We start from the raw sequence: 16,261 nt of genomic DNA, 5'->3' as shown, positions 1-16,261 counted from the left end.
ATGGCAGACACCACATGGCACTGGAGTCACTCACCCAAGATGGCAGTCGCCGCATGGCATGGGATCTGCCTGCCTAAACATCCTGAGATGGCAGAACACTGGGGGTAGCCTGTGGGGGAGGGGATGCCAGGCTGGGCACACAGAGGGAGTGGCCAAAGGGGGAGCAGCCATTGTTTGGGCTCCCCAGCCCCGCAGTGCTGGCGCGCCACGATAGCAGGGCCAGAGCCTCCCCCACCACAGGCACCAAAGGTGTGTGCCCAGCCCATGTGGTGGCCATCCCCCAGGAGCACCAGAAGCTGCTGCAGCGCCCACACTGTGGCAGGAGCTGCCCGTGCCGTGCCTGCTGGACCCACTCATCATTTCTTCAATGCATTGCTATGGAAGCACTTGGGCTGCCTCTGCTTCCAGATGAGTGGTGCAGTCCTGGAGCCCTGCTGATAGCTTGGACTTCACTTGAGATACCCTGTGCCCCCTGGAAAACCGGGAAGCATCGCAGCTCTGGAAGTCAGAGACAAAGCCAGCAGCTCCGAAGCCACGGCCCCTGCCGGTGCTGGAGGCATCTGCATAACCTGCACAGTGACTGCTAAGACACTGGCATCAAAAATGCCTGCACAGCAGCCAGGATTGCCCCTGCTGTGGTACTGGGACCCCCTCCATCGTGTCTGCTGGAACCCGGAATAATGCCGGAAACTGGAGGTGTGTTGGAACCTGGAGGTGCCAACAGTGTGCTGATGGAGCCCGCTCCTGCTGCTGCAGCGGCCCCACCATGCCTGAAGCCAAGGCTTGAACAGCCTGAGGGACCCATATTGCTGATAGATAAGTGAGACCCCCACAGAGGGAACCCGAGTCACTGCCCTTGTGCCAACCCCCAGGAGGATACCACCCCCACACAGGATTGAATTAGCTTCTGGGAGGAGAAGTACTCAAGCATGAAATGAGACCCCAAAGAATTATATGCGAAAAAACTTTTATATATATATGCACAAATGTGGTGGCTAACAGCTGGCCTGCAGGCTTCACAGTTGTAAATAATCCTAATTATAATTTTGTAACTGAAATGTCACCAATTATGTAACTACCTCAATTGCATAACTTGACCAGTATGGACCTCTGGGGAGCAGGTAAAGCTGCTGGGGACGCAGGCAGCTATTGTCTGGTTGGCCAGGTGGCAATCAGGACTAACCATGTAGGCTTTCAAAACAATATAAGGAGAAGAGCACTTAATAAAAGTTGGCTGTTGTGCATGAACCTCGGTGTGTTTTCTCACGTGCCTGTCTCCAACATCAACAGTAAGTGACACCTGATGTGACCCAACAAGCTGCCACACATACTGCGGGGAGAAAGAGGGCAGCGGAGATTGCTTCCTGCAGCCTGTAGGGCTGCAGAGAGTGGTGGGGGAAGCCGTGGGGCAGCGGGAATTTCTGCCTGCAGCCTGTACAGCGGCAGGGAGAGGCACAGTAGTCCCGGTGGAGCAGTGGGTATAGCTGTGAGCAGTGGAGAGAGTTGTGGAAGGCGGCAGAGAAAGCCATGTTGGTCCAGACCCTTTGTGAATAGAAGACACCACTGGTAGATGTGGGAACACAGGCTTCAGTCAGGAAGACCCTGTTATTAAGATATGGACTCTTCTTTTAAAGAAACAAAGGATAAAATACAGTGAGTGGGCTTTGCTAGCCTTGCTAATGTGGTCCAAGAACCACAGACTGGACGTGACTGAATGAGCCATCCTAGACTTGAGAACATGGGAGTGGGCTGGCAGATTTATAATTGAAACAGCCTCCAATAGGCAGTGAGATTGCCATTAATGTAATAAAGCCCTGGGGGATCATTGTGAACTTACTAAAGCAGTTAAAAACCGAATATGAGATGATGACAGCAGTGGGGATGCTGTGGGTGCTGCCCAGCAAGGCCGGTGACAAGGACAGGGCACCAGGAGCAGCAGCAGGAGATTTGGATGCTGCACTGAGTGGGTGGGAGAGGAGGACAGGAGAGACAACCATGTGAAATAGCGCTGCCACTCCATATTGGGATGTCTCGCAAGTGGAGCTCCCTGCAGCTGTACAAAATCACACTGCCGCATTGTGCCGAGATGTTTCTCCAGCAGAGCACCACAAAACTGCATTGAGCTGTGCTTCTGCTCTGTGCCAGGACACCTCGCCAGCAGACCGCTGTGAAACTGCACAGAGCCACGCTGCCGCCCCATACCAGCATCCTCACCAGCAGAGTGCCACGAAGCCAAGCTGCACCACTGCCCTGTGCCAAGATGTCTTGCCAATGGAGCACCCTGTGGCCGAACCAGGCTGCTGTGGAGCCGCACCAAGCTGCTGCAGTGCTGCATCAAGCTGTGGAGGTGTGTTTGCAGCTGTGTCAGACAAGAGCTCTGCAGTCACACTGGAGTGCTGTCCCTGCAGCAGCTCTCAGGTCACCTGTCCCAGGTGTGCCTGTGCAACTGAACAGCACGTACTGGAGCCACAGATGTCCTTCGCCACCATGGGCACACTCAGGCCACCTTCTCCCGGAGCTGACTGGCTCGGCTCCGAGACCATGATCTGTGGGTGGACCCTGGAGACACGTCATGGATACCTGGAAATCAAGGCAATGTCAGACCTGAAAATGCCGGTGGATTGGAGGTTCCTAAAGCTGTTGCCACTGCACACGCACCGCCCCCACTACTGGAATCGCAGCAGCCCTTGTGATATATACCGATTAGGGACTCAACATACACCCACGGAGAGAACTGGAGCCAGCAACCCTTTGTCAAACCCTGAGAGAACACCCAGTCTGGTCAGTCTCTGGCAACAGGTGTCGTGAGCAGGGATTATGAGGGAGCAGACAAAATTGACGTGCCCATGTCGGGTGGTTGGGAGCCTGGCGGTGGGACTGTTGAAGCATTCTCTGTGCTGAGAGGCAGCGGAGCCATGCCTGATAAATACACACCCTTCCAGTGGCCAGTTCTTTCCAAACTATGCCAGCTCATTGCCAGCATGGACTGGGGTCTTCTGCCAGTGCTAACACTCTGTGATTTTTAACCACTGAGGAAGTAACACCTTTTGATATTAAGCAGCTAGCAAAATTGATTTATACCCCAGTTCAATATATAGTTTTGAGTCAACCTGGAGAAGCAGTGCAGAACATCAGGAGCTAAGAAACCTAAGAGTTTCACAGCAAGACCCATGTTTTGGGGCAGGGGTTTCTCAACTCCTAGGACTACCACCACTGGGGGACCCCCAACTGCAAGCAAGATTACATCCATTAGTGCTGGCACAAGTAAAAAAACTTGGGGATGCAGGCATTATTTAAAGTGGCAAACCTGGCTAACCCAACCCAAAGGTATTCAAAGATCAGACAGGGAGTCTAAGAATGGTACACGCAATTCATAGAGAGACTGCAGGATGCCATGGAAAAACAAATCATAAATACTGAGGCCAGGAATCAATTAATTTTACAATTGGCAAGGGACAATGCGAATGAGGATTGCTGAAAGATTATAGAACTGCTGCCAAATGAAAATCCATCTTAAAATGAAATGATAAATGCCTGTGCAAAGGTTGGATCTGAATCTCACGGTGTGTCTTTATTAGCAGATTCCATTGCAGCTGCTGTAAAATTGACATCCCAGTGATACAGATGTGGACAACAAGGCCACCTGAGAGCGAACTGTCCCCACAAGCCACTCTAATGGTGACATTTTGAGGACAAAGGAGTGTAAATATTAACTGTAACTGGTGTGGGAAACCCGGCCAGACAATGCAAATACGAAGTCTGTACTAACTGACAGTCTTTTAAGAACCAGGGAAACAGAAGACTGGGTGCAAGGGGGAGATGTGCAACGACACGAGCATCTTCCTGCCTTCCTGTGCAAGCCTATGTGATCAGCTCACAGGAAGGATTAGAGGATCAGCTGGAATGGATGTTTCCACCTCAGTCTCAACAAGCATAAGCACTTCAAAGGTACATAAAGTCCCTCTCGAGGCCCAGGCCCAGGCAATCCATCAGGAGAAGATTGCATGCACTGCTGATTGGGAGATCCAGTGCCACTTTGCAAGGTATCGCTGTACACCCAGGTATCATAGACTGTGATTTTACAGGACAAATACATGCCATGGTGTAGTCGTTTTTAGCTCTAACTCAAAACTAAAACTAACTAAAAATCACCAAGGTGTTTACTCATTGCTTGCTGTGAGATATGGATTAGGAGAAGGGCAAAACAGGCTTAAAACTTAAAAGGAATAAAGAAAGTTTATTAATAGATCTACAAGAATAAGAAACCAGAATAAAACCTCCAGAAACCTTTCCTCCCCCCACCCAACTTTTCTCTTTTCCCAACTGACACCATAGAGACAAAGCCTGGGATGTTAAAGCAGTACCAACTATACAATAATCTTTTCATCAGTCTCTGTAGGGAGAGGAGTTTTTTCTTGTCATTCCATGAAGATTTCTCTACAAGAAAACAGTTTTCTCATGGCTTTTCATTTTCATGACTGGCAGCCACCTGGAAAAAAAGCTCTGCCATCATGCCTTCCTCCCATTTTCACACCACTCAGAGGTGTGTCCATGGGCCATGAACTCAAGGGGTATTATTTTAAGGACGAGTTATTCAAAGGCAAAGGTTTTCTTCATCTATATCTGTGATCATCCCTGGGGACAGAGGTCTGCTTATTCTCTCCTTTGGGGCAAAGGGTCTTCGTCAACTCTCACTTCTCTCTCTGTTTACACATTTCATGGGATCACAATTACTCCACCATCTACTTAGTTTCATCAATAGATACCTTTGCTCAGATCTACAGTTTGAATACTTCATTCCCTCCAATACTCTTTCATGAATTAAAGGAGTTTTTCAGAACATTATTGTCCATCTCCATGGCCCAACAAAAAGAGTATTTCAGCTTATTAAAGCATCTCCTCATTCTTCTGTCTGAGGCTTGACTCCTTTCTTTACTGACCTTGATGTTTCATGTTGTCTCTTTACATGGTGGTCACTCCAACTTTCCTCTCTCTGGAGAGGGGATTAAGTCTGCAGGTCTCATCTGTGTAGTGAAAAGGTTAAATCTGGCCCAAGACACACAGGCCTTCATGGTCAGATTTCAGGTGTCTCTCTCAGCTCAGTAGCCTCTGGAGAGCAGGTGGTTTCTGGCTTGGAGATGTCTGACCGGGCCATGGGGGAGCGTATCGGTGAGATGTTAGCAGCCGTGGCCTGGCCCAGCCTAGGGCCAGTGGCCACAGCAGAGCCCAGCCCAGCCTGAGGAAGCCCCTCAGTCTCCATCCTTCACCCAGGAGCTGCTGGAGTCCGGCCCAGCCTCCCCTGCCCTGCCCAGACAGGCTGAGGGGGAGTGGGGCCAGCTGCACCAGAGCTCCGATACATTCTGAAGCCAGAAACAAACAGACAAGAAGTGCCCCGGCTTGGGTTTGGAGGGTGGTATCCACAAAGGTGATCTCTCTTTTCAGGGTCCAAAATGCTGTCAGTTCTCAAAACTGACTAGCTATTGGCCTGATCTCAAGCAGAGAAGGAACTCCCAGCAGCCTCTCTCAGAGGAATCACTTCCATGGATATTTCTCACTTTTTTTCCTAAATGCCAAACTACCACACATGATATCAACCCCTATTCCACCTGTGACTATCCCTGCTAAAACTTGAATTGCTCAACTCATCCCTTTTAAGTCTTCTATCCCAAAAACCAGTTCCTAAGGTGCAAGCAGACTGAGGCTTCAGGTCAACAGGAGAACCCCAGGTATATTGGACCCAGGTCGTGTGCGATCAAAGACCTAACATGGTGTGAACTGTCACAATGCCTCGGGCGAGCCCCCTGCAAATAAAGGTCAGTGAAATGATTGACACAGGGGCACACGTCACCATCATCTCTGCCAACATTTGGCCTCCATCATAGCCCACCACAACTGGGGGTTCTGCCATTGCTGGCCTTGGAGAGACCACACAGAGCTGCTTGAGTAGTAGATTTGTGTTGGTTAGAAATCCGGAGTGCAAGTCCAGTAAATGGTGGTTGCTCCATGACTTGAGAAAAATCAATGCAGTCATGGAAAGCATGGATGCTTTGCAACCTGGTATGCCATCTCCTACAATGATTCCTGCCACCTGGGATATTCTGATTGTAGACCTAAAAGATTGTATTAATCTCAGCAGCACAACCTGTTTACAAAATTGTAAGCTACTATCACCAGCTTACCATAACCAAACATACTGACACAGGTAAAATGTGTCTCTGAAAAACAGAGGTGAGGGATGTGTGGTGAGACCTAGGGTAGCCAAAGCCCTGTGCACTTTAACAGTGTTGCAAAACTCTCAAAATGCTGCTGTAGTGGTTTAGGTTCGCTGATTTGAGTTTCCCAGCCAACGCACCAAATAATGTGGTGGGTTTAGCGCTGGCTAAAATCACCAGTGCACTGTTGCTGGAGATTTCGGTCTCCTCAGGGCTGAGCCCCTTGGGATACTCCCTCATGGGGAGTTTCTCTTATCTCAGTTCTGTTTCAGGAAGGATACTCCAAAGGCTCATTAGTTTCTTGTTTCTCATGTTTATTAATATATAATCAAAAGACTTGGCAGGTCTTCCCCAGACTTTCTTCTCAAGTTGAACCCACCATCAACTGGCTCAAATTGGCTTGAAAAGCACAAAATGGCCCCAAAATACACAGCTCTTTTATCTTTATACTTATTTTCACCCAATTAACAATAGACATGTAAATTATTTTTCTTAGCAACCCAATGACCTATCACCTGTGTGCTGCATTACGGCATTCTCGATCTAATCACTTACTATTACCCAAAAACCTCTAGAAGAAGATGAAGAAAATAGAAGGAAAAAAGACAACACCCTAAATCCTCCATCTTGTCTTCTGTTCTCTAAACTAGTTTAAACTCTAACTTTTTCACCTAGTGACTTAAAAAAACTCTCTAATCTACACACTTATACTTTTAGTTTTTCTATTTAACTTTAACAGTTATTTTCATGGTGTTATATGAAATTCAGTGTTTTCTTGGATGTCAGAGTCAGGTATCAGAGATAAGGGCACGCACTCTGTGCCTCAGACTCCAACAGTGCACTTACTCATTTATTGCTGTGAGATATGGATTAGAAGGAGGGCAAAACAGGCTCAAAACTTAAAAGGTATGAAGAAAACTTTATTAACAGAGCTAAAAGAATAAAAAAATCAGAATAAAACCTTCAGAACACCTTTCTTCCCCAGACCTGACTTCTTTTTTTTCCAAACTGACAATGTAGAGACAAAACCTGGGATTTTGAATCAGTTACCAACTCTACAATAGTTTTTTATCAGTCCTTGTAGGGAGAGGAGCTTTCTCTTGCTATGCCATGGAGACTTCTCCACAAGAAACAGTTCTCTCATGGCCTTTCATTTCCACGAATAGCAGCTGCCTGTGAAAAAAAGTCTGTAATTGTGAATCTCCTCCCATTTTCACAGCCTTCACACATGAATTTATGTGTCATGTCAATTGATGGGGTACTGCTTTAAGGATGAGCTGTTCAAAAAACAAAGGTTCTCTTCATCTATGTCTGTGATCATCTTTAGCTCCGAGAACATTATACTAAAATTTATTTATTTATTTATTTGTTTGTTTATTTATTTATTTATTTATAATATAAATAATATAATATAGAGCATATTATTTATAATATATTATTTATAATATATATAGTGTATATTGTATATTGTATATTATATCTTATATATATATGTTATATGTTATATGCTATATGCTGTATGTTATATATTATACATATTTATATATATATAATTATACTAAATATATATATAATATATATACTATACTACTGTACTAAAATTATACTATCTATTCCATTCCTTTATTTTCATTATGTCATTATTAGAAGACAATCTTTAACAATTTTTGAGGCTTGTACCTAATTCTATTGACATTTTCCTTGGCAGAGCTCTTGAATTAAGCCTCTGCTTTGCCTCTCACAAGTGCTTAAGTGTTGTGACCTTCATTCACTTTCTTCCCTGTGTATTTTGGAAGAACTCTGAATTTCAAGAAGTAAATATGAAAATTTATTGAAAACTCTGACAAACAGACACAGAAGGCAGAAAAGCTTTATTTGATAGTGAAATACTTGATTTCTGTAGATAAGCAATAACACAACTGATTTTGCAGTGCCATATCCATAAATGCATTTACTTATATGAGGAGAAGCCACAGATTTCCCAGTCTCTGACTTACCCAAGGTGCTCCATAGCCAGAGGGGTACAATTACCAGGAATCTACGTGTCTACTAGAGCCAACCTCATTCAGGTTGGGAACTTTGGTCCAGAAATCAGTTCATTAGGTCACAAATACCTGGAATGACATTCAGTTTTAGGTGGAGTAAGATTAATTACATTGCACAGAAAAGGATCTTGCACATGTTGGTAACAGCACATCAGCTACAGAGCAGTCTAAATGTTTGGATGGAGATGGACAGAAATCTGCCAGTTGCAGGAAATGCTGTTTACTTAATGACAGGGGGTGGCTCTAAATCAGAATTAGAACAATACCCCCTCAATTTCCAGGATCTTCCAGAGCTTTGTTGATTTGACCAAGAAATTCTGAGCTAGATGGAAACCTGGATTTTCCTACTGCACTGGTACCAAACATCAGGAAGGGAAAATATCCCAGATCAGGTTTCCCCAGCCCATCTTCAGGTTTCTCCCCAAATCCTCCAAGTGGCTCCCTGTTCCCAGTGCAGAACAGAGACAGCACCCAGCCTACAGCTCCTGGGTCCTGGGAGGTCCTGTGGCTCTTCCAGCAGGAGTACATCATCAGGACCTGGAGCAAGCTCACCAAGGGAAATTCCAGGCCTAAAACCTTAAATCCTTGCAGGTTTTTGTTCTGCCATGGGGCAGGGTCAGCAGCAGACACAGACACCAGCTTCAGGAATTAAGTGTCATTTACTAGAGCTCAAAGCAAAGAATCACACAAGAAGTTCAGCAATACCCCCATCATTGCTACCAAAGATTGAAGCCCTACAGAGATTGAGATACAGCACCAGTGACCCTAACACTTCACCGTCCTCCAGAACTGCAGCTGGGCAGTCCCTGTCACAGCCAAGCACTGGAGATATTTGTAGATATTACAAAGCTGAGTCTTCTTGGCACATCTGTTATTTTTAAGGGTAATTTCTAGCCCAGGGAACAGTGATTTCAATGTCCTGCCCACACCTGGGAGTTGGGTATTGATGCACCAGGGGTGTACTTGACACAGTATTCCCAAGCTGTGATGGAAACCAAGGTCAAGCAGTTGGGTTTTTCATGGTGGAAGCCAGTGGATCCATGGATGTCCTTGCTGACCACTAGTGCCTGTTTTCAAGGTGATTGTGCAGCTGAAAGACCTGAGAAATGATTCAGCCTTTTCATTGTTTTTGCCCTGTTTCACTGAGAAAAACCTGTGTTTCTTTCTTCATCATTCCATGAAGCAATGGATCTGATGTGTCAAGGAGAAGGGTTCTGTCTTTCCAGTGGGACTGGTTCCTGCTTTTTTTTAATGGATTGGTTGGAATATTCATGACAAAAGCTTGTTCAGAAGAGGAGGAGGCTGCTTGGATGGTTGGGGTGGAGATGGGGCAGCACAGGGAGAATCCAGGCTGGACTTCTTGGAATGACACTGGCTATTGGGATCTCGCAGGCTGGAAGCACAGAATGTCACCCATAACATGAAATGATCCAAATCTTTGAAAGATCAGTACTGGATATGATGTTGTCCCTTGCTAGGGTAGGGGACTTCCCTCAGTGTTTGGGGGGTGGGAGCAATCAGGGTGTTCATCCCTGGTCCATGGCCATCTCTCTGCTTGGCATTGCTTGGAATAACAAAAACCCAAAGGAGAATCTCTTGCAAAGTTCTGTAAATTCTTCCCAGCCTCTGGAAAGGGCTTTGACATGCCATGGTGTCAAAGGAGCATTTAATTCTGTGTCCCTTCCTTTCCCTAATGCATTGGGATGTTTCCAGCCCAGTGGGAGACTATACCTTAGCCAGACTATATTTGATTTTTCCATACAGCCTGGCTTTACAGCTCCATATTTCCATCTCTATTTCTCTCACTCTGCAGGACAGATATAACTGCAATCCAGCAGGAAGTGTTAAAACAGCAATTATCCCTTGCTCCCTACAGAGGTTAAAGGATTCCCCCATCTGTTTCCCAGCCCAGGCTGTGGCAGGAGCCCGTCCCTGGGTTTGGATGCCTATGGGTTGGTCTGACTTCCTGAACTTCACAGCTGCAGAAACCTCTCCTGTGGGGATGAAAAATGAGGGATGGGACTCCCATGCTACTTAAGGTGATTTATTGCTCAAGTAAGCCAGATAAGACATCAGTCTCAAAGACATGAGATTTGGAGAGAAGCAACAAGTCAGTCATAGCTTAAAGGTATTCTTTCTTCCTCACACAGCAATATGTAACATTTTGGTCCAATAGACAGTTAACACTAAACTTATTTCTACTTAATAACCCATCACCTTTGGCTAATTCTGCCACACTGTATCTGTCTTTCAGCCAATAAACTGATAGGTCATGTACCCACACACAGCCCCCTCTATTATAGCTTCTAGAGTCTTAGCCTACCCTGTAAATCGCATTATTACAACTTAAACTTCTCACTATTTTACCTAATATAATTTCCTCCTTACTCAAGGCATCTTACAATTATAGAAACATAAGTTTATAATTTTTCAACTTAATGTTTGTGTACTTTTATCATTACATTAACCCAAGCTCTTTCTAAAGCTGCAGATTGAACCTTTCAGCATCCATGGAAGTTTCTATTTTTCCATTTCCCACACTCTCCTACCATCTGCCTCCCTTCAGCTAAGTAAATGCCTTCTGACTGTGCCATGGAAGTTGGTGAGGTGTCCAAGGTGGAATGTAAATGTCCCCAGTGTAGCTGGTTATCCCAGAGGGAAACTTCAGGTGTGATTGGTGTCTGACAGAGCTACAAGGCTGTGTGTCTGCTTGAGGACACGTTTAACTGCCCATGCTCTTATCTAAAGTATTTCTTTTTCTAGGGAGCCCCAAAGGCCAGGAGATGGAAGTTTAGAAGCTGGTGTCACTCAGAGATTGAAAACATCAGTGTTGGTTTATTATTCCATTGGGGATCTGCTGCATGTCAGGTGGAACTGTTCCCAGTCCTGTGGCTGTTCCCATCCCAGACACAGGAAACCTGAAATCCAGAAACATCTTTCAGCTCAGACCTTTGCTTCTGTTGGGAACAAGACTTGGGGTCTGGGGCATTTCAACACCTATTCCTGCTCAGGGGAGTGCCAGTTCTGAATTCCAAAAGTATGGTCTTTGTTGATTATTCTGCACTTTCTGTTTCTGTAAACTGGGCGTTTTCTTTACCCCATCAGTAAAAGGCAGCTGGTCCTGTTCTGTATTTGGATCTAGCACAGAAGTGGGATCTTTGTCTTGTGCTGAAGGGAGAGTGGGTAGAACCTCTAGTAACAAGACAGGCTTGAAAATGTGTGGGAACTGCTGCTCCAGCTGGATCCCTATAAATCCATGAGCCCCAATGAGATTCATCCAAGAATCCTCAAAGAGCTGGTGATGTCATCAAAAAACCTCGCTCAATTTTTTGAGCAGTCTTGGGAATCTGGAGAGGTTCCAGCTGACTGGAAGTTGTTCTAATTCTCAAGAAGGGCAGGAAGGAGAACCCTGGAAGGTACAGGCCTGTTAGTCTCACTTCAGTGCCTGGGAAGGTTATAGAGAAAGTGATTCTGGGAGCTATTGAAGAACACCTGGAGGACAACACAGTCATCAATCACAGCCAGCTTCATGAGGGGAAAGTCCTGCTTATCAAACCTGTTTTCCTTTCATGACAAGACAACCCACTGGGGCAGCCTGACCTTGAGTCCTGGGGGCAGTTCTGGGCACCACAATATAAGAAAGACATGAAACTATAAGAGACTGTCCAAAAGAGGGCAACAAAGGTGGTGCAGGCCCTTGAGGAGAAGCTGTTGGAGGAGTGACTGAGGATACTTGGTCTGTTCAGCCTGGAGAAGAAGAGAGTGAGGGGAGATTTCCTTGCAGTCTGAAGCTTCCTCGCAAGGGGAAGAAGAGGGGCAAACACTGATGTCTTTTCTGTCCTAGTGACAGGAGGTTTGAGTTGGGTATTAGAAAAATGTTCCTCACCCAGGGTGTGGTTGGGCACTGGAACTGACTCCCCAGAACAGTGGTCACAGCACCAAGTCAGACAGAGCTTAACAAACATCTAAACAATGCTCTTGGGTACATGGTGTGACTCTTGGGGATGGGCTTATGCAGGGCTGAGAGCTGGACTTGATGTTCCTCGTGGATCCCTCCCAATTCAGCATATTCTGTGATTCTCCTGGATTCTTGCAGCCCAACTTCATAGAATCCTGGAATGGCTTGGGTTGGAAAGGACCTTAAAGCTCATCTTGTTCATCCCCCCCTGCTATGGGCCAGGGCACCTTCCACTAGACTGGATAGCTCCAACCTGACCTTGAACACTTACAGGGATGGGACAGGTGAGTGTGGTTTGGGTCTAAGGAATTTAGAATGGGTAGAAAGGTGATTCATCATCTCTGGTGACTGGAACTGCTGGTGGATACCAGCTCCCATGGGACTGTGCCCTACCAGTGAGATTCCACTCAATTCACTGGTGTGATAAGGCCAAACACAGCATTTGTAGAGCTGAAAATATCTGAAATGCTCAAAAATTTGACACAACAGGTGGGGTTTTGCACTGTGGTTGCTCCGTGGAGTCCCCAAAGCCCTGTGGCTTACTCAAGGTGAGATCATCTCCTCTGTGTAATTGCCTCTAAACTCAAAAGCTCAGAGAAGAGATAACAACCTGCTTTGGGCTTTGTCACTCTCCTGGGTCTCCAAGAGCCTCTAAATCCCCAAATTACATGGAAAAAGGTCTTTGCTGACAGTGATATATTTTTAAACTCACCTGCAGAGCACCTTAATATCCACCTTGAAGAGCATCAGGAGGCAAGCAGGAAGAGCGTGGAGATGTAGGGGAGGATCATCCTGGAGAACCACGAGCAAGGACAGCGTGTGCCGAGCCACCCATCTCCCGTCGTTTTCCCTTGCAAAGAAGAAACAACTTCAGTCTTCATCTCCGCTCCTACCTGGAGGCTCCTGTGCTCCAGTTCCTTATTGTACTCTGGGCTTAGCACCAAATCCAGGTGATCTGCACCTGCAGGTGTGTGGTGAGAACACCCCATCGCAACACTCGCTCTGGGTACTTCTCACTGACCACAAAGGGCTCCTGGATGAGGACTGGCAGCTTTCCTGTAAGGAACACTTACGGATTTTACTCTTGCTGATATAAGACACATCCAAAAGGTGATTTTTAATTTATTTTTTTCCCCAAAAAAGGAATATTTTCAGGAGGAGATTGCTCAGCTTTGGGTGTTGCGTATTTTTGTTTGAAGACTGCAGGAACAGGGTAAAGAGCTGGGAAAATCTTTTAGGGCAAAACCAGCTGAATCAGGAGGGAGGGTAGACTTCATTGTCAGGAAGTTTTGGATGCCCCTTCTCTGGAAGCCAGACAACACTGGATGGGGGCTTGGAACAAGCTGGTCTGGTAGAAGGTGTCCCTGCCCATGGCAGGGGGTGCAATGAGATGGTCTTCAAGATCCCTTCCAACCCAAACCCTTCCAGATTCTATGAAGAAGACAGACAAAGCAGGTGGTTGTCAGGACAAGGATGAATAATCAATAATCTGCTGTGTTTTACAGCTTTTATTTGGTTTCTCCATGTTTCAGGTTGTGCTGGATAATTTCAAAGTCCCAGGCTGAACACACACAGGGGGATTAAACGCAGCACCAAGGTAAAGCTCCTCAGGGCTGTGTAACCTACAGCTTCTCCCTACCCATGCCATGATTTCCACCCAGCACTGTCTAATCAATCTGTGCCTGAACTCTCATTTTAGATTTTGTAGGACTGTCTCCAAGCAGATCCCACTGCAAAAAGGGTTTTCCAGCTGGAAGAAACCTCCAGCAAGGAGTTCACACAGACAACACTCTTTGAAGGAATGCTGGGAAGCAATTGCACCCAAGCAACTGAGTTCAGCTTGGTGGGATTCACCGAGAACCCAGCAACTCAGGTCACCCTCTTCCTGCTGTTCCTGCTCACCTACCTTGTCACCATCCTGGGGAACTTGGGGATGATCACCTTGATCAGAGCCAGCCCCCTGCTCCATTCCCCCATGTATTATTTCCTGGGCAACCTGGCTTTTGTGAACCTCTGCACTTCTACCATCACCACCCCCAGGATGTTGTTTGGGGTTTTTTTGGGGAAGAAGAGAATGGCCTATGCTGGGTGCATGGTTCAGGTGTTCACTTCTGCCCTGTTTCTGGTCACTGAGTGCTTCCTACTGGCTGTGATGGCCTATGACCGATACGTGGCCATTTGCCAACCCCTGCTCTACCCCCTTGTCATGTCCCCAGAGCGCTGCTCCCAGCTGGTGACCTGGTCCTACCTCCTGGGGCTGACCAATGGCATGGGACAAACCATTGGCATGTCCAGCTTGTTCTTCTGCGGCTCCAGCACCATCAATCTGTTCTTCTGTGACATTTCCCTGCTGATCTTGCTCTCCACCTCCGACACCACCCTCAGCCTCGCCATCCTGAGGACTGCTTCATCTTTGCTTGGTGTTCCCAGCATCCTGGTGGTCCTGGCGTCCTATGTGGCCATCATCCCCACCATCCTGAGCATCAGCTCAGCTGAGGGCAAGCACAAAGCCTTCTCCACCTGTGCCTCCCACCTCACCATTGTCAGCATCTTCTATGGGGCTTTGATTTTCATGTACTTAGTCCCCAGGTCAGACACCTCCAGGGGAGGAGAAAAATGGGTTGCTGTGCTCTACACTGTGGTGACCCCCATGCTGAACCCCTGGATTTACAGCCTGAGGAACCAAGAGGTGAAGGAGGCTTGGAGGAGACTCAGGAAAACAAAATGAGCTTGGATTTTAACTCTGTTTAACTTCGTTAAAGCAAAGCTTTAACTTTGTGGCCAGCCACAATGGAGATGTGGGTGCTACTCTGGGAATTTTGTGAAATATGTCAGAGGGACATTTTTGGCACCCTCTGCACTTTGATTTAAATGATGTGCTGGCTGATTTAATATCAGCTGAAAATAGTAATCTCACTCCAATTTCGATGTTTGGATGAGGCGTGGAGCAACCTGGTCTAGTGGAAGGTGTCCTTGCCCACAGCAGGAGGTTGGAACTGAATCAGCTTTGAGAGTCCTTCCAACCCAAACCATTCCAGAATTCTGAGATATATTTGGTCTTAATGTTTTGGTGCACAAGCATTGCATATGTGAAAAAACCCCAAAACCTCCAGTCAGTGCATTATCTCATCCTGTCTCAGGTCCATGGTAAAATCCAGAATGATGGAACTCTCCTAGAGACATGGAATAACTTGGGATGGAAGAGAAGCTGCTCACTTGGGTTGGGTCAAGGTAGTTTGCTGATTTATTGATGACACACAACTCACAGGCACTTAGGATCAATGAGCTGAGTCCTTTGTTCCCTTTGTTCCTTTATTATTAGTAGATGTTTAGAATAGAGGCTCGACGAGGTAGAGGCCTTGTCAAGCCTCTAAAGGGGGGAATGATGCCTTAAGTTTTAGCTTTCATATTTTTCAGATTCTGTACTGCATAAGTATATAACTCTCAGAACTTCATAGAAAGTGTTAGCAACTTCTCCTCACAGTTCAGTTAGACAAAACAATCCTTTTCCAGCCCAAGAACCAAGGACACCGTTACAGCTTCAGGCCCAAAAAGTGCAAACGACAGCGAATTGAGGAGAGCAGTCTGGGAGGATGGGACTTCGTTACCTGAAGCTGTATTTTGACAATTAACCCCAATATGTAAATGGACCAAAACCTACAAAAAGTGTGAAAACTCGTGATCCAGCATCCATCTTGGGTATAGCCTCTGCTGGGCTCCTGTATTGCCCAAGGTGTATCCTTTGAAGGCCTTTAATAAATACCTACTTTATTCTTTACTCTGTCTAGTCTCTGTTCTAGGTAGCCTCTCAAGGCATCACCAGAACTTCCTGATAATTCCCTGATTATTATTTAGTCTTCCTGCCTGGATCAATCCCCCTGAGCTGTTTATGCTCCTGTTCCTTTCTTACCAGCTGTGCTGACCCCACCATGGCAGGGACCCCAGAGGTCCCCAACTCACACATCTCCAGGTGTGGAATCAATGTCCTCAAGCTGCACCAGGGGAGGTTTAGGTTGGATAGAGGAAAAATCCCTTCATGGAAAGGG

The 16,261-nt window shown here is 46.4% G+C and overlaps 1 protein-coding gene across 2 annotated transcripts; it reads left to right on the top strand.

The window, feature by feature from the left end:
• The first annotated feature begins 12,656 nt into the window (after positions 1-12,656).
• LOC107206177 (olfactory receptor 5G3-like) lies at positions 12,657-15,774 on the top strand. Of its 2 annotated transcripts, XM_033515417.1 has the most exons (3): positions 12,657-13,325; positions 13,748-13,812; positions 13,915-15,774. In XM_033515417.1, the coding sequence occupies exon 3, from the start codon at positions 14,017-14,019 to the stop codon at positions 14,941-14,943; it is 927 nt and encodes a 308-aa protein (XP_033371308.1). In that variant the 5' UTR covers positions 12,657-13,325; positions 13,748-13,812; positions 13,915-14,016; the 3' UTR covers positions 14,944-15,774. The 2 variants fall into 2 exon arrangements, with proteins under 2 accessions (XP_033371308.1, XP_033371309.1); XM_033515418.1 differs by lacking the exon at positions 12,657-13,325 and having other exon boundaries at positions 13,732-13,812.
• Positions 15,775-16,261: the final 487 nt, after the last annotated feature.

Source organism: Parus major, chromosome 5 (genome assembly GCF_001522545.3).
Source record: "Parus major isolate Abel chromosome 5, Parus_major1.1, whole genome shotgun sequence".
NCBI classification, from domain to species: domain Eukaryota; kingdom Metazoa; phylum Chordata; class Aves; order Passeriformes; family Paridae; genus Parus; species Parus major.
This window is presented reverse-complemented; position numbering and strand designations above follow the sequence as displayed.

Bases quoted from the DNA above. Each gene is read 5' to 3' on its own strand.
- LOC107206177 (XM_033515417.1), top strand. From the start codon at position 14,017: ATGCTGGGAAGCAATTGCACCCAAGCAACTGAGTTCAGCTTGGTGGGA.